This window comes from Alosa pseudoharengus, unplaced genomic scaffold (genome assembly GCF_046254945.1).
Source record: "Alosa pseudoharengus isolate Yale_2024_CS ecotype anadromous, Long Island Sound unplaced genomic scaffold, YU_APseudo_1.1 YU_APseudo_1.1_scf_2, whole genome shotgun sequence".
NCBI lineage: Eukaryota > Metazoa > Chordata > Actinopteri > Clupeiformes > Clupeidae > Alosa > Alosa pseudoharengus.
Genome location: NW_027468663.1, coordinates 18,223,022 through 18,243,633, shown reverse-complemented (window position 1 = coordinate 18,243,633; position 20,612 = coordinate 18,223,022). Strand labels below are relative to the sequence as shown.

The 20,612-nt window shown below is 40.5% G+C and overlaps 1 protein-coding gene across 1 annotated transcript; it reads left to right on the top strand.

Annotated features, from left to right (window-relative positions):
* Positions 1 to 1,315: 1,315 nt before the first annotated feature.
* Positions 1,316 to 12,228, top strand: hpgd (15-hydroxyprostaglandin dehydrogenase). The gene is made up of 7 exons (XM_076294009.1): positions 1,316 to 1,586; positions 1,713 to 1,836; positions 2,484 to 2,590; positions 3,267 to 3,363; positions 9,937 to 10,013; positions 10,331 to 10,494; positions 11,548 to 12,228. Exons 1-7 carry the CDS (start codon positions 1,494 to 1,496, stop codon positions 11,669 to 11,671), a joined length of 786 nt encoding a protein of 261 aa, XP_076150124.1. The 5' UTR covers positions 1,316 to 1,493; the 3' UTR covers positions 11,672 to 12,228.
* The last annotated feature ends 8,384 nt before the right edge of the window (positions 12,229 to 20,612 follow it).

The window sequence follows — 20,612 nt, the reverse complement described above, 5'->3', positions numbered from 1 at the left end:
TTTGATGGTAATGTTATTTATTTGAAGAAGCAAAGGCCGCACAGCATATCATTTGACTTCCCGCAGTACAGTTGCCTAATATGCTGTGTTAGTCTTTTGATCTGACTAAGCAGATTTCTGAACCGTAACCTCAGGGGGATTTAATGACACATTGTCTCCAGACACTGAAACTAAATATGGCTTTCAAAACATTTAGACAGATGCCTGTGTAACTTGATTACCTCTAAGCCAGTATGGTAAAGAGTCAGTGGAAATTGGATTGAATGGGATTCTCTTTAAATGGATGAAATGTTACCAATGTAGTTAAAAATAAAACACTGACTGCATGGGTGGTGTGGGAATGCAAACAGACTTTAGTCAAGCTGATTGGCTTTGTATACCCTGAAATGTTTATCAGTGCTTTTTAGATTGTCATCACTGAAATAATATGAAAGAGATCCACAGGCCAAGATACGATGAACTGCTGCATGCTTTGGAGTTGCAAAACTACAATTTTTAGAGATAGATTTCCAGTTGCAGTCAACGAGAAGGACACAAAGGGTACGAGTGTACCTCTAAAGAGATGCCAGCCCCACCCTTACCTGTATTGACCTTGTGTTGTCCAAACACAGTATCTGATATAACACAAGCTATTAATATAGTGTTTATCAATATACTATCTATTTGATTCTAGTCAGTGATACAACCACTGTATTTCTGATTGGTGGCTCTTATTCTTGAAAAGAACAAGTAGTGCAGGAAAGATCCTGTAAATCTCACATTTTGAATATTACACAATAATATACTGAAAAACAAAACTGTGCCATATGCTTTGGTAAAACATATCTATACTCACACATTCCTTAAAGCTTTGTTAGATACATAGATTTTACTACCACTTCATATTAATATTTCACACAATTGTACGCAATGTGGAAGATAAAAGGAGTTGTACATTTCTATAATGCAAGTAAATTTAATAATTTATTTTGTACAAAAACATAAAATACATGTTATGCATGAAATGAAGTTGATATTGATGTATTTTATTTTTTGAATTGAAATTGTGAGTTGGATCTGTTTGTTGACGTATTCTGCTTTGACTGAGGGGAGATGAGAGATGAAAACACACATGCTTTCTTCCATGTATGTACATCTGTAAATACTTTTCATAAAATAAATACATCTCCTTCAAAACATCATCCGCCATATCATGGCCTCAGTAACATTTTGTAACATATTCAGGACAGATCAGTCAAATGATCATACGCCAAGCAATCTGTTGGCTGAGATTGAAACACGCGGAAGTAAATGGAAAACGTAGGTCACTCGGTGGTGAGTTGCGGTCCCTCCCGGTGGTCAGGTAGGTTACTTCTATTGCTCTGTCTAAGGTGAGACGGGGCAGGTTATACTGTGGAGAATATACTGCCACACGCCCCCTTCTGACAGCTGATCAGTGTCAAAGTAACAGTAAGCTACATAAAGTCTTGCATTTCGCTGATGAGGCTTTAAAAATGGCTCTGTGTGAGAAAGTGGCACTAGTCACCGGTGGAGCTCAAGGAATCGGTAAAGCCGTGGCAGAAGCGCTACTGAAGAATAAAGTTAAGGTTAGTTCTATACTCTTCCTTATTACTGATGTGTTGTAACAGGTTTCTAAACTGTAGTCATTTTTCTAGAACGTTTGGATTGAGGTTGCTTTTCAGAAGTGTTCACTTTTTGATGCTTGCTTGTAGGTCGCAGTGGTGGATCTGAACCATTTAGTTGGAGAAAAGTGCAAGAAAGATCTCGATCAAGAATTTGGAAAAGAGAACAGTATTTTTATCCAGTGTGATGTGACACAACGAGAGAAACTTCGAGGTAAAGTGACATCGTCAACATGATATTGCATTTATTATAGCCTATTTATTGGAGAGATGAAAGGACATTGCATACAACTTGCTCTGCAAAGTAGCCTAACATGTAAGCGATTGGCGTTGTAGAACCACATTTTAACAATTTAACAGCTTATTTTCTTTCTTCACTCTAACACTTCAATGTATTGAAAGGTATCGTCTTCTGAACAGAGTTCCATTGTTTACAAAGATCGGTGCTTATTGCAGCTTAGAATTGAAAAAGTGCCGTAGGGAAATGCTTAGGAATGTTCTCGGACGTCCTAAGTATCTGCTTTCAGGTGGCAAATAAAAGAACACTGAATACAGTCCATGCATGACTGAGCAGTGAGTATGTCCTATCATTCTTTACAGATGTAATAAGCTACAGATAGTGAAGCTTATGTGGTTGCGCCTTTATGCGGAGCATGTTTATTTCCACCATGCTCACGGCAATCTTTAATTGAATGTTTCTTTGTGGAATGCTGCAGCCAGGTGTCAGGTGAGGCCATGGGCTCCAGCCCTGTCCCCAGTTGTTTGAGCGTAAACTAGTTACTCGGCAATGGTGAAAGGAATTATACACCTCCTGGCAGTGCATCCTAACCTAGTCATCCAAACATGGGATCTGTTTTCCAGGTGCCTTTGAGAGTACCGTGCAGCACTTTGGAAGACTGGATATAGTAATTAACAATGCTGGCATCAACAATGAAAAGAACTGGGAAAAGACAATTGAGGTCAATTTGGTAAGCTGATTTGGCATGCAAGCCCTACATAATCCTTACAGTTGAGAAGATCGTAAAGCTAACAGTACTTAAGACAAAAAGTTAAGTCGGGCATATATCTTCATTTGTTTCATATGTCCACATGTTTGTTTGTGTAAAGTTGCAGATTACATGATGTACAATTTGCACATTCATCAGTTACATCCAGTAGCAGTTGGAGACACCATTAGTGTAGATAAGTAGTTCTGTCTCACACCTCAACGTCTCTTAAAATCCAGAACCAAACCATATCTGACTACTCCATATACAACTGGTTGATTTTAAAGCACACAGCCACACACAGAGACAGCCATGTAGGCCTGAGCCCGGTTTTTGCTGAAAATGTGAAAATGTATTCTAATGATCAAGCTCTGTGTGCCAGAGAGGAACTGGAGCATGTCTCTCTGAAGCGCTGGGAATTTACTTTGAGTTCCGTCTCAGTCAGGTCAGCCCAAGTATAAACAGAGCCTGATTGACAACTACCCCGCACCGCCGCTTATACACACACAAACACACACACACACACACACACACACACTGTGCTTGAGGCTTTTTTTAAAGAATCCAAAATAGTATGCAATGCCGTTGATAGTTGCAGTTGATGGTAATGGCTTGCCAATGGAGGTTAATCCCACCCGTCCTGTATTTCCTCTCTCAGACGTCAGTCATCCAGGGCACATACCTTGCTTTGGATCACATGAGCAAAGAACATGGCAAGGAAGGAGGCGTCATTATCAATGTCTCATCCATGGCAGGTAAGAATTTAAGCTGGCGTCTAGACAGATCTGCATTATGTTTCAACTGCAATGTTCCCGCTACCCTCTAAAGTTCTCATTCCCTCCCTTAATTACACCTTAAAGCTGTCTACACACCATGAGTCAAGTGTTTGCTTAGCTGGGTGGCACTCAAACAAATCATAAACACTTGGTTCTCCATCAAGGGATTGTGTTTTGACATATCGGGGAGTGAGAGGGGGAGAGTGATGCAGCAGTAAGCAATCGTAGCCTAAGGGGTGAAATCTCATGTAAGGCTATCATTTAGGTAGCTCTGCAACATGAATGCTTGCTTTCATGCAGCAGTCAGGGTTGAGGCAGGCAGTAGCAGAAGATATGGAAACTCCAGTTCCAACTAAATATGACCTCACAGCAACTGGACAGATGTCGGGCCATAGTCCTGAAAGGCTAAAATCACTGAAGCACTACTAAATAAATATGCACCATAGACTTTGGCCTCCTTTCCGACTGTGTATTTAATTTGCTGTTATGCATATTTGCACAGGGTAGGGGAAAAGCAGTAAATAAAATGAACCAGGGGTGGGTAGTAACACGCTACAAGTAACGCACATGGTTACATACAGTATGAATGTTCTGTATGGTGAAGTTATAACCAGAGTTCTATCAGTGGAAAGCAGAAGGATCAGCTGGCAATGGATTTGAAGTGACTGCTTTTCGACCCTCAGCCACTTGCTTATTCTGGCTATGACAAGATAGCCTACACAAGTGTGTCAGATAATATTATATAAGTATATTAAATAAAATATATTTGAAATGGGCTGTTAAAATATGTTTGGCTATATGATTAGCCTACAAAGAAGGAGAAAAGTAAATATGTGTAAAGGATAGGCCTACTTTTAAAGGGCCATCAAAAATATAAAAATGTAAACAAAAAAAGCCAGTGATGTGAACTTAAAGTCAAAGTTGGCTGGTATTTAGCAGATGCTTTCATCCAAAGCAACACAGACTCACAATGGCGGGTTTCAGATTTGAACTTGGGTCCAGGTTCTATTTAATGTTGGTATTCTCAGGGATAGCATCCTCAGTTGATGTCTAGCAGCCCCACAACCTGTCAGTATTAAATGCTACTTTTATAGTTGTACCAAATTGCTATATTCCATAATATGAATTTCTATGATTGACCATTTATGATCATCATAAGGACAGTCATGCTATATTTTAGACTTTCACATTCCTAACTTAAACAAAAAGGTAGTCTTTGGGGTTGCTGTGGCACAAGTGTCCATATCATCATCGGTTCCAAGTGCCCATAGACATCTCCGGAATAAGTCCCGCCTCCGAAACATCCGGATCCACCCAACTTCCGGGCGTCGAATGTCTATGGGAAATAACATGGCGTTTCGAAATATCATACCTGTCAAACATCTGTAGGTGGCGAAGTAGAAAAAAATGGTGGGCCGATTGGCCTATACACTTCTGCCATCTAGTTTCAACTGGATTTTTTGATTGTCGGTGACGTTAAAGTAGAAATCAGTAAGAAGCACTAAGCTAACGCACGCTTCGGACGCCGCGACTCCCTGAGTCAAGGTTGCATAGCAACGGCAATGTTTCATAGTTTGTCTTCACCGAAATGGAGTTCGTGGCACCAGAGCCTGTCTACGGAGGTGGCACTAACCCTGCATGAAATCGTCATGTTTGATAGGTTGTTAATACATTCTGAAAATGTTACTGCTCTGATCAAGGCCAAAAATAAAGCTATCGACTCAATACGACTCTGCCTCTGATTCCTAGTCTGCTTATCATTATCTGTTTTTCGTGAAAAAAAAAAATCTCGTCTCGTCATGTCTTTAGTGTCTTTGTCGGCGATTTCTTTCTTTTTCAAATATCTCAATAACAGCCAACAAACTCTCAGCACAGTCAAACCCAAGTTAAGTTGTGTTGAAAAGAGGCTGAACCTTGCAAACGATTTACTTTTATAGACCACTGAAATCACGCGTGAATCACACGTGAAAATGACCATCACGTTAGGTTGTGACTGGTTGTGAGCGAGATCTAACACCCTCCTCCGCCCGCGTACATCGGAACTAGCTCCCGGTTAGCATTAATAATCGTATGTGTGTGTGTGTGTGTGTGTTTGTCTTGGTTCCTCAAGGGGATAACAGTTTCCACTCCTGTTCTTTAGAACCAGCAGGGTTCTCAAGTAGCCTATTGCTTAATATGTGTGAGACACACGCAATTCAACAAGTTCACATGCCGAAAAGTTTACACGCTCTCGCAGAAAAAATAACCCACAAAAATAAAGCATAGCTAGCATAGCTATACAGCATAGACGTAGCAAGTCCCTAGTAATGAACACATTTGGGCAACTTAAAGGAAGCAGAAAGGTGAATGAAGGACTATGTCCACGTTTCTTTTTTTTTAAATCTGTGATGAAGGCTTATCTCTACGATACTTGATCTCTCAGAGAAACAACTTACAATCAACTACATCAGATGTGTACAGTAATTTATTAGCAGCATCAGTAATAAATAAATCAAATCAATCAATAAAAAATAGGCAATAATGTGTATGGAGACTCATGTGTGTACTTTGTACCTTGTTGAAGTACATATTTTTGTATAATTCTTAATATTGATAATTGATTGATAATTTGATCAAAGTGTAGGTCTTCTGTACCTCCTCTGGGAAAAGACAAGGTCAATTTGGTAAGATCTGAATTGGTAAGAGCTGTAATCTGGATTGACCTCAAAGGCAGGTCAAAGACACAGATTTTTTAAATAGTATTGGGACAAATGTCTTTCTTACTTACATTAAATAAAACATACTTGCTCATCAGGAGCACTGTTCCAAGGTCATGGGTATACCTCAGCAGCCAGAGTGTTTGCTCTGTGTTTCTATGTTTCGTTTGTTAGTGGAGAGAAAGCAGTTTCACCAGGTTTGACTCAAAGCAGTGTGAATTGCTGACAAATGGTTTGTGAATTCAGCTTGAGCCACATAAGTTTCAGTATAAAGCAGCAGTTCTCAAGCTCTCAGGGACCATCATTCTGACTAAGGAAGCACCCAGAGCACCAGTGCTTAATATAAGATAATGATGCCTGTAATGAAGCTATATTATTTCATGCATGATTAGGTACCACTAGGGATGCCTTCACGGACCACCAGTGGGCCAAATACCCAGATATAAAGTAAATATGTAATTTATGTAAAAATATACCAAGTGTATTGTATCTATACCTATCTGTATCGGTGGCCACTGTTGTCAGACTGAGTTTATGTTGGTATTGGATAAAAACATTGACAAGCGTGTTCCCATTAAGTGCTTGATTAATGACCATCCTAGTTGTATGACCGTCTGTTAACAATTCTGTGACTCATGCCAACTTGGAACCCTCCATATCGGTTTAAGGTTACTGTTATTCTAAGGCAGACTGAGAGCTTTTACTGGTGTAGTTAAAGCCGATCTTCTGCTCCGGCCTTCACGCATGTTTTTGCTCTTAAATAAACCAGGTACTGTACTGCTTTTGTGTCTGCTGTTTGCTCGTGCTTCACATATGTAAACACGCCAGGGGAGGGCAGTTATGGAACGCTGCCTTGCCATGGTGATTTAGAGTGCAGCTGTCTTTTATATTACCTTATGAGCACACAGATACTGTCACACTTATTGTGTATTGCTTGACATTACGTTATGTTATGCATATTTAGTCAGTTCGTTGATATCTTCAATAATTTAGGGTCCTTTGATGCATGCTGAAGTCGACAAGGCACAAGCCAAGTCAGTCCTTATGATAACATGTGGAGAATCTTTGTTATCTGTCTCTTGTCAGAGTTTAGGATAGTTAGTGCCAAATAGCAAATACAAAACCTGCCAAAAGGAAAGCTAAACAAACACTGTTTGCAAACAAAACTGCACAACCCAGACTTTTCACTTAGTGAAAAACAAAACAACACAAAGGGCATTCAGGTCTATCGTGTCGTGTTCACATTGAGCGATATGTTATCAGCAGTGCTGCCCACAGAAAACACCTCTAATCTCGCACAGAGGGCAAAGCTTCCATCAAATGCAGATTAACCAAAAGCATGGTGGACAAAGAGCCGATAGTCAGCAGTCCTAAAATGGCCTTTTTAAGAGATTTGGGGAATGGGAGGTTAGTATTGTTTCTGAGGTACCTAGCTGTGAATAAGAACAGCCACATCTCAGAGCTGCCATAATCTGCCACACTCTTAAGCAACAGATTGATGACACATGTCCCTTGTGCCCATTAATGTGATTGGAGTGATGAGGTCCATCTAGCTGCAGCGCTGCCAAAGCAGTACATTAAAGGCTGCAGTCAGTTGCTCAATAATGCATCTGTGTTTGACAGCTGGCTCTGGTGTTCTTCTTTGTAGTGTGGTGCAATCCTCTTATTTGTGTCTGCTACAGATATGGAGGTGGGCTGGCCACACTCAAGTGTGTGTGTGTGTGTGTGTGTGTGTGTGTGTGTGTGTGTATGTGTGTGTGTATGGCTTTTTTCCTTCTTATGCAACCCTCTATCACAGCGGTTCCCAAACTTTTCCCCCCGCGTACCACATAAAAACGTAACGCATTCTGTAATGCACCCCCCCCCCCCTACAAAGGCTACCTTTAGTTTGTTAAATGTAAAGCTATAGCTTAATGTTACCTTTCTTGCCCATCTGAAATAACTCCTAGCTTTGTTCCTTCCCCCCTATCATTATGACCTGATTCGAAATTATGTATTTATTCATTAATTAACTACAAAAGATTTAAAATTTTCATTTTACACCTGTCCGCCATAGCACTTTTCATCTCGCGTACCCCCTAGAAGCAGCTCGCGTACCACCGGGGGTACGCGTACCACAGTTTGGGAATCCCTGCTCCATCAGACCCTCAGTGGAAACGTGGTTGTTGTGAGAATGCTTCAGCATTTGGATTTGTTCTCACAAGTAACCTGGAAATAAATCAACTAATTATAGACAAATTAATTATTAATTATTCATTTCATAAATACATATTAATTAATTATACTTTATGTAAAGCATACGCGGAGTTAGTGGGGGGGCAGGGGAGCACTGCCCCCCCTGGTGGAAACGGGTAATTGCATTGTTTCAAAAATTTGTGAAATACGTCTGGCATGACCAGATATTTAAAAAATAATTTTAATAACACAAAACAACAATATAAGGAACGGGCTGCGGTTGATGATGGGAGCAGCCAGGTTGTCTTCTCTTGCGATCTTTCACATCACATTGAAAGTGACATTACGCCAACCTGACCAGGCATGCAGGACGCAAAAAACGAAAATTACTGTTGCACTAGTATGGACATCTTGCCGTGCCAACGTTGAAATAAAGGTTGCCTAAAGGCCATGTATATAAATGTCCTGTCAGCTTACTAACTAACTTTGCGTTGTGTGTATATTTAGACTTTTTATTCCACTTTGTTTAAACAGCAAAGTGGCGAAGCCTTGTTCACCTGTTTGAAACTGGCTGGTGAATGTGACGCGCGTAGGCCTGGCTACACCATGACCCTTTTTGTGCATCTAGGCCTACTGATCGCTGTGGATTACTTTTTTTCGTGTCATTGGATTACAGCAATTACTGCGTTTGGAGAGGCATCTGTACTGTACTGTACAATTTTTTTTTTCTGCCCCCCCCCCCTGGCTCGAATGTCAAACTCTGCCTATGATGTAAAGTAACATGGTCATGTAAGTGGCAGTTAAAAACAGACACAGACACACACACAAACAGATGTGCATACAGATACATGCATGTAATACAGACACACACTCTCAAACACAAACAACACAGTCACAGACAAAGTTTGTATGAGATGAATCACCGACTGCAAGGCTCCTTCAACTGTTTATGATACGTCAGCCAGAACACACAAGAAGGCTTGTGTTTGTAAACAACAACACTGCCATCCTGTAGCATTTTCATCTGGGCTGTGGTGCATTTAATAAACTTGTGTTTATCAGATTACTGCTCAGATAGTTTTGCAGTATTAAGAACGTGGTCAACCATGTATTTCCTGTCATGACTCAGACAAGCGTCTTTCGCAGGTGGTGTAATTTATGCGAGGTCGAGCTGCGTATTTCCTGCTATGAAGGAGGGATGTGAGTGATTGATCCACAGCTGTGTGGGGGTTTTATTTGTCCATAAAAAGAGCAGCGTTGTGCTCTACAAGCCTTACCGTTGTTTTGGGAATCGACCCGACGCTTTATGTTTCCCCAGATCAGGCTGGCTTAAACTGAGCCCTGCAGCCAGCGGCAGTTTCATGTTTGAATTTAGTGCTGTGAGAAATCCTGCACGCTTGGAATGGTTTGGCTTTTTCCATGACGGAGACATTGGAAATTGGTCAGAGCTTTGATAATCTTCTGCCCATATGAGTGAACGGAGCCCTGAAGGTACCTTTAGAATCCCCATGGTTACTGAAGTGCTCCCAGTGGCCACAACACTGACCTGATTAAACACGCACAGTTGGTGATTGGAACTGAGCGTTTGTTAATGGGGGCTCCTGTCTCTTATGTAGATAGTAAGCACGTTTAAATGTTCTCAGTGTAAATATGGTGTTTGTTTTGGTTAATTTCCTCACAGCTTTTCTACATTCCCCACACCAGCCAGTGTACACAGCAACCAAATATGGAGTGATTGGGTTCTCTCGAGCAATGGCAGTGAGTAGGCCCCTGTGCATGTTCACTAAATAACTGATATAATGTAAATGTCAAAGAACAAAAAGTAATTTTTTTCTGTTTGGTTTGTGTGTACACACAAATGATTCTCCTGTTTGGTTTATTGTACACAACATTTAACAAAATGTCTTATTTGTCCTTGACTATTATTGTCTAGTCTAAATGATGTATGTTTTATTTATTTTGTTGTCAAGGATTATACTGGTAGTATGTATGTCTCACCACCTCACTAGCACATTCCTTACTCACGGTAATTACTGCTGACCTTGTTTTTTGGTTGTTTATTTGTTTTTTCATAGGACGCAGCTATTGTTGGAAACTATGGCGTAAGGATCAACGTGGTGTGCCCTGCCTTTGTGGACACTACCCTTCTCCAAACAATTGAGCAAGAAGACAACATGGGCAAATATGTCAAGTACAAGGACGAAATCAAGCAGAGAATGGACACATTCGGAGTGCTCAAGTTAGTATGCTGCAGTGCAGGAGGACTGGTCTGGACATCTATGGAATATAGACACAAGAACAGGAAGTGGTCTAGCCATCTCCATAGTTACCATAGTTAGAATGCTGTAGCTTATCACTACCCGCAGAAGGCCCACTGACAAGAGCAGTCTGTGTGTCCTTGTGTTTTCACAACCCAGCCTTCCTCCTGGCTGCTCTCCACTCTGTCTATGATGGCCATCCTAGCATTGGAGATAAAAAAAACATTCAGGACACACAGAGATGGGAATACATCTGTTGCAACAGACAGATAACATGGCCGCAGCATCAGTGGGATCTCTATGATCTGATAATGTTCCCTTCGTAGACTTTGTTCCTGAAAATTGGCCCAAGCAGAGAGCCACTTGTGAGATGGGAGGGAAGGAGATTGAACACTGTGATCTCCTGTAAGGTTTTTTTTTTTCAAGAAAGTGCACAAACATGCCTGAAATGGTCTGTGCTTATCTAAATAACAACACCCGGAACAAAACACATTCCTAGGGGCACGTCCAAAAGAATTTGCCTTCAGTTTATGTACTTATTGGCAAGCAAAATTCCCTTTAATGTTTGTAGCTGAATAAACTCACTCTTGATCAGTTTCCTGGTATGCTCATATAACCAATTTTATGAAAGTGTTGGGGACTTTTAATCTACTTTCGAATCTATCATCAAATGGAATGCTGAAGTTCATGCCTGTCTGTAGGTAGGTAGAAAGGGAGGTATGCAGACATGGAATTGCAAAGTATTTTCCACAGAGAACTAGAATGGAGAGAGTGGAGGAACAGCTTTTAATGTAGGCTGTATTGGTTACAAAAGAATGAACCCAAAGCACATCCTGATCAAATAGGATATTGTGAAAGGGTAGCCCTGCTGTGTTGTGTTGTGGAGTGCTATGGTACCGTGAACAGCTACCAAGACCCTTAGTTTTCCCCTCACTCAGGCTCAGGAGGTTGCTCTAGAGGTTTTCAAAGGATTTGATCATCTTATTCTCTCTCTTTCTCTCCCCATCTCTGTGTATGTGTGTGTGTGTTTGCAGACCAGCACTGATTGCAGAAGGCATGCTAAAGATTATCATGGACAGCAATCTAAATGGAGCCGTGATGAAGATCACCTGTTCCAAAGGCATTCACTATCACACCTATGAGCCTGCTTCTGCCTGAGACTGGGCTGGAGTCTGACCCTGACCACATCAGAGCCCTGTATGTTCCAGCTACAGACCAAACCATACTGTATGTGTCCTCTTCAACCCTGCGGTCTTGTTTTTGTTTGTTTGTTTGTGTTAGTATCTTTGTGAGGCCTGCAGGTGTCAAGTTACCAAAGTGCACTTTCATAATATTAAGGACTTATTGGGCAAAGGGATTAGCCAAACATCAAGGGCCTAGAAACTATTTTGAGCGAGCGTCTGAGATTTATAAATGATTAATTATCTCAGGCAAACTCACCGTGGTGGGAGTGTATGATTTACTGTAGGTCCTGGCAGCCCAAGGATCTGTAATGTAGCGGGACGGATATACTGTTTTAATGATTATAGCCATACTGTTCATATTTATTATGATGTCCAATTTACAAGTATAGCATTTAACAAATGTTTAACAAATGTTTTTTGAACTGCAAAATATGCAGCATATTGTCTTGATTATACATTGTACTGTAATGTCAAATATATAACATTTATTCTAAAACAATATTTAAAATAAAACAATGTTTTCTATATCTATTTATCTGGTTTTAAGACGCAGTCGTTCATTGCCACGGCAGTTTGATTGATCAAGGATTCTCAAAAGATGTCATATTGTAAAAAGGAAAGGAAACTTTCACCCCTTATTTTCTATGGTAGGTGGGACACCCCTGAGGAATGTCTCTTTGGAGGAAGGCATTCTGCTCTCCTGGCAGCTGTGTTTACAGGTTGCTCCAGGGTCAGCGCTGTGGCTGTAGGTGCAGACATGTCGTTTTTCTGGCTGCTGTTTTGTGATTTGTTCGCTCTTGTGACTTCTCTAATGTGCAGAGTTGGAAACTGGTTGTTGGAGTAGAGCAGGTTTTTTTAAAGCTGTCTGGCCACAGCTTGAGTTTGTGAATGTGTGTGTGTGGTGTGTGTGTGTCTGTGTTTGTGTAGACACAGCTATAAAAATCACACTTGATTAATACAGCCATGTGCTACAGTAAAAAAAAGTCAAAGCTTTCTCCGAAACAAAAACTGCTTTGGATTTAATACAAGGAAACCCTGGATCCAAAACTGTCAGTTGAGCCAGCTGAACAAAGCCCTCTGACGTCAGGAGTTCATGTTGCAACTATTGTTGTGGGATTGCATAATTATGCTTTCTCTGAAACAAAGGACCAGGTGGAGTCTGCTTCTGACTCCTGCTCCAGTGAAAGAACTGAGTTATAGGTGTGATTGTAAATCATTAGGCAGCTTTCCAGCAAACGCTCGACACATCCCCAAAAGCCTGCTACTAAAACTGCATCTGTGTTGATGTGCCCCACTAATACCCTTAGAAGCTCACCAATTGGTTAGAGCTTTAAGTCATATTGTGCACCTGTGTGGAAGTGTAGCCTACTCACTGCAAGTGAAGGGAGAGGGAGTTGGATCCCATGGTTTAGTGAACATGATATGCTTGTCCAACTGGTCAAGCTTAGAAAGGAAAACATTATATGCTTGTCTTCCTTTCTAAGCTTGACCAGTAGGTCATATGTTATGTGAGATGGTATGCAGTGAAGGTACGGGATGGGGTAGGTGTGTCTGTCTCGAAAACAATAGCTAAGGATGTGGTAACAATTCTTTAAATCCCCAAGTGTTTAAAGACACCATGCTTTGTCATATGTGAAGCACTCTAAAAATTACCTTCACAGTGTATGTTATGGTGTTATTATTTAAAGGTAACTACTTAAAGGTGTGCATGCAAATAGCAACAACAGTACAGTTAGCACTGACAAAAGCTTGTTAGCGTGCAAACTGGTGTTCTTAGACCATCAGCTGAGAATTCACCTTGACTTGTCCTCAATTCTATTATGAATTAATATAAAATACATGATTTTGTGCAAAATAACAATATCTATTTTTTTTTATAAATTAAAACGGCATGAAAATAAACTGGCCATTATTCTGGATTTTCAATCACGGACACCTACATATTCATTTGAAGATGATTGCAAAAGGGGACACTCCCATACTGCTTCATTTCTGTTGGGTTTGTTACTGACTCAACTCATGCCACTCTGCCACTCATGCCTGATCTGTGTCAAGATCATGTGACTTTAAAGGGAACATGACTAAGATAACATGGACAACAAGGAAACAGGATTATAAGGAATGCTGCCCGTCATGCTGCATGATTCCCTTACAGAGAGTTCTGAACCACAAACCTAAACAACAAAGCCAGAAAATCATAACCAGAATACACCTTGTTTATCATTTCACATGTTAAATATGTTATGTTAAATAATTTCATATCATTTCATATGTTAAAATCAAACATAAACATACCTAACATCAGGTGCTTATGCTATGCTATGTATTTTTGAGTGTAAATATTTTAATTGAGGCTGTGGATTAAGCTGACGTGTCGATGAGAATATTCAGACACCTGTAAGTCTTCATCCTAACTGAAAATATCAACATTGAAAAGTGATGGACCACATTGATTATTAAGGACCTAAACAGCCCTATCAACCCATCTATTTGTTTTTTTACATAATGTCCCACTGTTGACACGTTCATAAGAGTGGCACACAGTAAAAGACGACTGGTAGAAGTCATGCATAGAGAGGCAAACAGAGCCACCTAGTGATCCCCACACAGACCTGCATACAAATTATGTCCCCAAAATGTGTCTCGTCATTTGGCCTTGAGTTCCTACCAATGCCAGTATTCACCGTTCAGCCGCGACGAGATGGGGTAGGCTTTTTTCACAACTCAAATGTGAGCTAAGCATGTATTGGCACGCTTGTATGATAGACATGCAATAAAAAGAACACTGTCTCATTCTGTAAATGCCTTTAAATAAATGCTGCAGAGTTTCCTTGGGGCGCTGACTGTAAATGGTGTACTGTGCGGATTTGGCACTTGGTGATGTTGATGAAAACAAGCGCTATGGCAGGGAGCCAGTGGCTCAGATGACCACTGATAAACTACTCAGCTGCGAGTGCCACTGATTATGCTATGAGAAGGGCATGGAGCTTTTAACATGCAAAACACACGGTCAAAGGAACAGGCCCATTTGAAATGTGCAATATGCAACACACACACACACACACACACTTGTGCATGTGGAGACATCAGCTGAACACCTTTTTAATTCATCCATGCCGTGACTAAGACTGAAAAATAAGATCCTTATTATCTGTAACATAGACAGACACACACGCCACATTATATCCAACGAAAAGATACCAACTGGCAGGAGAGCTGTGGTGCAAGTGACTGCAGTGTCTGCATCACGTTTGGCTGCAAGTGTCCATGGGGACTCGAATCCGACCTGCAATCATTTTTCAGTCCCACCCTAACTCTGCCTCTTCCTTCACTGGCAAATATGACCACAGGTAGACAGCACAGGTAACCAGTGAAAATCCATCATAAAAATATTTTTGCACAATGACCTGAATAGACCTCACAGTGAAATAATGACACTTTAACAATTGACTGCTATTGATGTTTACCATGAGGTATATCATTGCAAGCTACCAAATGCATCTGACAGAACTTCACTGACCTAATTTTTCCTTGAAGAATAAACAAGGGTGGATGGAATTCATTCTCGCCTGCCTTAGAAATGTCCAGATGTTCACTAAGACATCTCAGTGACCTGGGTAAGTTCTCCCTCTAATTGGTCCTCGTCCACAGGAAGCCCTCAAAAACGCCAGTCATTGTTGGTGGAATGGCAGTCCAAAAATGTAAGATAAGCACGAGGTGTTTAGTTCATATATTCTTTGCAAACTATGGTGGGAAAAGCGAACACAATGTTCCATTCTCTGGCCAGCTCCAGCCTTCAGCATTTGGGATATCTTCAATGTAAACAGGGAGAGCAGGGTTTGTGGGGCCTCTGGGTTTCTTAGTAAATGTGTACTTGGCCCGATAGGCCTTGGACGGCCTCTTATTCTTCTCTAACGTCCTTAATCAGACTATGTGAACTCAACATTGCCTTTTGCTGGGTCACTGAACTCAGATTTGTGTGTACTAATTTCACGCTTTATGCAATTTGGGTGGAAGTAGCAAAGATCTTGCCACTAGAGAATCATGGAACATTCCAACTGTTTTAGTCATTCTTTAGACAAACAACTTACAGCAATATCTGTAGTCAAATATTGACAAACGCTTCAGAAAACTTAGCCACACAAATTACTAAGGGAAGGATGTCTACCAGATGGTGGTTTTACACTGATTAGCAGATAATACTTTGGGGTGATCTGTTTAAACGTCCTCTGTCCAAACTCTACTGAATTGTCTACCTAATTTTTAGGATACTGGTAGTCTATTTTCAGTCTGTTCAAACTCTTTATAAAAATGTCCAATAATAATTAAGGGTGGCCTTTTCAGACTTTCTTTAGTGGTCTATTTAGACTTGCTCTGTTCTAACACTACATATAAAAATGTCTAATAATGAAGGGCCCTGTAATGGCAGAAACTATGGGTGAGGGTAAAGAATAATGTGTGGGTTCTATGGGTGAGGGTAAAGAATGTGTGGATTCTCTGTGGGTTCCCCATTCACTCAGCACATTGAGTGCTGCGAGTTCCCTAGACCAGACCAGAGTAGAGTCCCTGTAAGAAGGCCGTGTTTGTTTTACCCCACGACGGCTGGCCACCCCCCCCCCCCCCCTTAAAACCCACACCCCTACCTCCACGCTTGCATATGTGCTCATTTCCAGTGATACGATGTTATTGTAGGACTTCCCATAGGCTTGTGAAAACTGTTTTGATTGGCATGAAATGAGACTTGGCCCTTGACCAAAGATAACAACGTGGCTCCTATTGGCAATGAAAACAAACTTGAGGAAGAACGAGTAGATGTGCAATCAAGACACCCAGAGGAAATTCTTTTCGGAACATAACAATGAGAGAAAATGCACACAACTTAATTGAAATACTGGCAACACGACAAGAAGTTAGAAGTAAAAGGTTACATCCTATGGCTTCTATATAACTCAGTTGGGGGAAGTGTAAATACTTAATTAAACTTAAAATGAACTAAAATTATACTTTTTTAAATTTTTTTAGAAAGGACATATTTTTGTCCCACATTCATGAATGCTGATGCTAACACAAATAAATGGATGGACAGGACTGTGCCAAGAGAGAAAGGTACTGTATATTAAAGAGAAACATCAGCAATGGCTTCAACTCATAGTTAAATAAAGGGTAAAGGGTTTAGTCATTCTCATCAGTGTCTTATTTGGTCATTCCCCAACCTTACAAAAATCATATACACACACAGACACACACATGCACGCACGCACACTAATTACCATGACTGATTGCTCCAATTAACCAAGTGTGGCTCTAGCCTGGGACCAACCAATCAGGAAGGCAAAGGGGTCAGCAGCATGCTTGAGATACAGCTAATGAAGGTGAAAATTATGCCTGCATGATGCAGAGAGGAAACGAGCTATAGGTGTGTGTGTGTGTGTGTGGCTCTGTGTGGCTGTGTGAGCAAGACTGATTGGGTATTTGTGTAAACACATGCAGATACAGTAAAAATACACAAACAAGTAACGAAAAAATGACCATGTGTAGTTACACTGCTACATTCGCACAGACTGAGAACTCACATAATCCAGAGACCAATTGGCTTTTATTCAGCTGTGTCTGTTGTTTTTTGCGCACTCTCTCTCTCTGGATTATGAAAAATGGACCTGCCGATGGAGATGACAGGGAATGACAGAGCCATGTGTTCTACAGCTAATTAAAGAGTGCTAATCACTCATATGCAGGGCTGCTCCAGCACTTGCTCTTTTTCCTGTCTCATAGCTGGTTATTGTTATCATTAAGGCTACCTGTCTCTCAGTTCCCATGCGCTACCCTGAAGCAAGCTGTTAGTACAACACATACAAATTGCAGCATGAATCATAAGGCAGGGAAAACGATGACAAGATGTTGGGTAGCTCCACTGTGCCTGCAAGCAGAATGCTAAACCAGACCATGGCTGGTGGATACTGAGTCATTAAACAACTTTATTTAGCTAATGGATAACTATATATAGCGACAAAGTAAGCCACAGCTTAATCACAATATGCGAACAAAGCTCAAAAGTGTGTAGTCTGAGAATGTGCTTGACCACTCACAATGGCAAAGAAACCATAAGGGAGGTTGCTGAGGCACCAGAAATCAATTGTGGCTGGCTTCTTGCAGGCCACATCCAATGAACTAAGAACACACTAAGTGTGGAGTGAGCTTCTAACCATGGCAGCAGCACTCAGACCAAATCCAAGTCAATAAGCCAGTAGATTAAAATGGCTAATGAATTAAGCTTAAAGAAAAAGAGACTCCAGTCTGGTGGCAGCAAATGAGAATCAATGACAGATAACCACATGCACAGTCCCCTCACTCTCCCTTCAGTCAATGAGAATTGATGGGAGATTTTTCACATGCGTGAGCAGATCACATTACGTTGATAGGTAGAAGTGAGAGAATCAATACATAATACAATGTAGTTATTTTTTAGCAATTATTTTATTAATGTGCATCCATGTAACACCAATGAATGTATTATGTATCTATTCTATCTATTCATATTATGATACAATACTACACAAGTTATTTTGACACGTATATGGACAACATTTCTTCTGAAGTCGATGATATGCTACACAACATTGCTCTTCTCTTGTGTTAGACTGAAAACAGGAAAGGAAGTCAAAGTTGAGAATTTTACTGGGCCAAGATGGCGGCAGAGACTCGGAGTATATAAAACATGTACAGTACAGTAGAAATAAATATGTATGTACTGCACTACTGCGCAACAATAATCTTTAGATCATAAAATGCAAAGGATCACAGTTATACTGTATTATGGACCAAACATCATGATTGTGTAGGGTCACCTCTGTGGCAATTCCAACCTTTACTGAGATCAATTGTAAGATTTCCTTCTCTATTATGAGATACTGCAGGCACAACTCAAGGTGGATGTGAATTGTCAGTATATTACTTTGTCAGCTTTATGAAACAATCACTCGGCTAACAAGCACCCACTGGGCCACTAATTGAAAACACACACACATACTCACACAAGCCAACAGAGGACAACAGCAGAGGAGCTCTAGAGTATCAAACCATGTTGAAGAAACACACCAAATCCAGCACAGGCGATTAAGGTCTTTAGTGGACTTAGCCACATCTGGCTTCAGCCGCTCACATAGAGCCAGTGCTGCTACTGCTCTGTGGGTGGGAGAAGGGCACTCTTTTTCCTCATAATTTCTATGGGCAACTGGTCAAGTTCTTCTGATTAGGGGTGGTGTGTGTGTGTGTGTGAGTAACTAGAATGTTGTGTCCTGTGCCTATTTTTGAGTGGGATACAAACACACACACACACACACACACAGCGTAATCCGCCTCTACTGAAACTCCAGCTTTCCCCGTATCCATCTCAACTATGAGCACTTGCAGCCAAGCACAACACAACTTTTTTTCTTTCTTTCTTTATGCCTTTGTATTCCTTTCGGATCATAGGCCATTGATGAATCGCCTCCACCCTCGCCTGTCTTAGGCCAAGCACAACACAACACAACACAACAAACGGCTGAGTGAGTCCAGCTTGTCCTCACTTTCACACATCCCAGAGTGCACTCTCCAGCACGTCCCCACTGGCTGGGGTCCCGGCCTGTCATCACAACCTACATTCTGCAATACAAGAGGCTTCATCTTTCCCAGCGCCTTTTGTCATTTAGATTTAGATTTCACTGTTGTGTGGTGGAAACCTCGTATCTCCACACTCTTAAAACAAATGTGATGAAAACAACACAACTTGCGTTGATTTTAATGCATCTGTGTCCAGATAGAGACAGTTTGTGTTTCCTTTTTTTATGTATTACACAATATGTGTTGAAAATAACACAACTTGCATTGAAAACAATACGTGTTGATGTCTTTTTTTAACACATTTCTGAGTCCAGATAGGGACAACATGTTCATTTTAAGAGTGCAAATCCATTCATTTTCAAGAAATTAAATGTTAAAAAACATTTAAATAATCCAACATTGTGTCATCAAATAATAATAATAAAAAAACAACACATTTGGAGATATGAGGTTTCCATCCAACAGCAGCGATTATGTTTCATTATAGCATCTGAATGTCATGGGTTCAGGGTTTTCCTGATTTGCAGGGGGCCTAGGCGCTTTCAACTACATTTTGGAACAGTTTTTTTTTATGAAACACTGACTGACTACATGCTAATTGAGGTGTTTTAACTTTATACAAGAATGCCTCAAATCTTTTGTTTTATCATTGATTATTTGGAGGCCCCCTTGATTTCTTTACAGAAGTTTTTTATTATTATTATTATTATTATTATTATTATTATTATCATCTGCATCTGTAAAAACACTTACAGTTATACTTACAGATAAAAAGTAATATATCTGCTCTATTCATCCACAGGAATGAATCTTTAACTAAAAATGTTTATTCTTACTATTCGTTAAAAATACCATGTCAATAGCCACGTTTACATGGACACTTCTATACCAATTAGAAACGGAATAACGGCTCAATCAGAATAAAAATAGTCATAAAAACACTTTAATAGGAAGGAAAATTCCTGATCCGATCAGAATTTTAATTGGAATGAAAGAGGTGGTGTAGTCCGGTCCTATTCCGAATGAACACCCATGCATACAGTCCTTCGAATTGACTGCTGTATCTTCTCAAGGAAAAGTAGGCAACAGCTATTCCGATCAAATATTCTAGTGTTTGAGAGCACCTGATCGGATGGAACGTACCACAGACGGCACACATTTTTAATTCGGAATAGTTTAATCGGAATGACAAAAAAAACTGTCCATGTAAATGTGGCTACTGGCTTGCAACTTAAAACAATATTTAATTATTCTATTTGTTAAAAATACCATGTCAATGGCTTGCAACTTTGCTTATGCGAGTCGGATGGTTG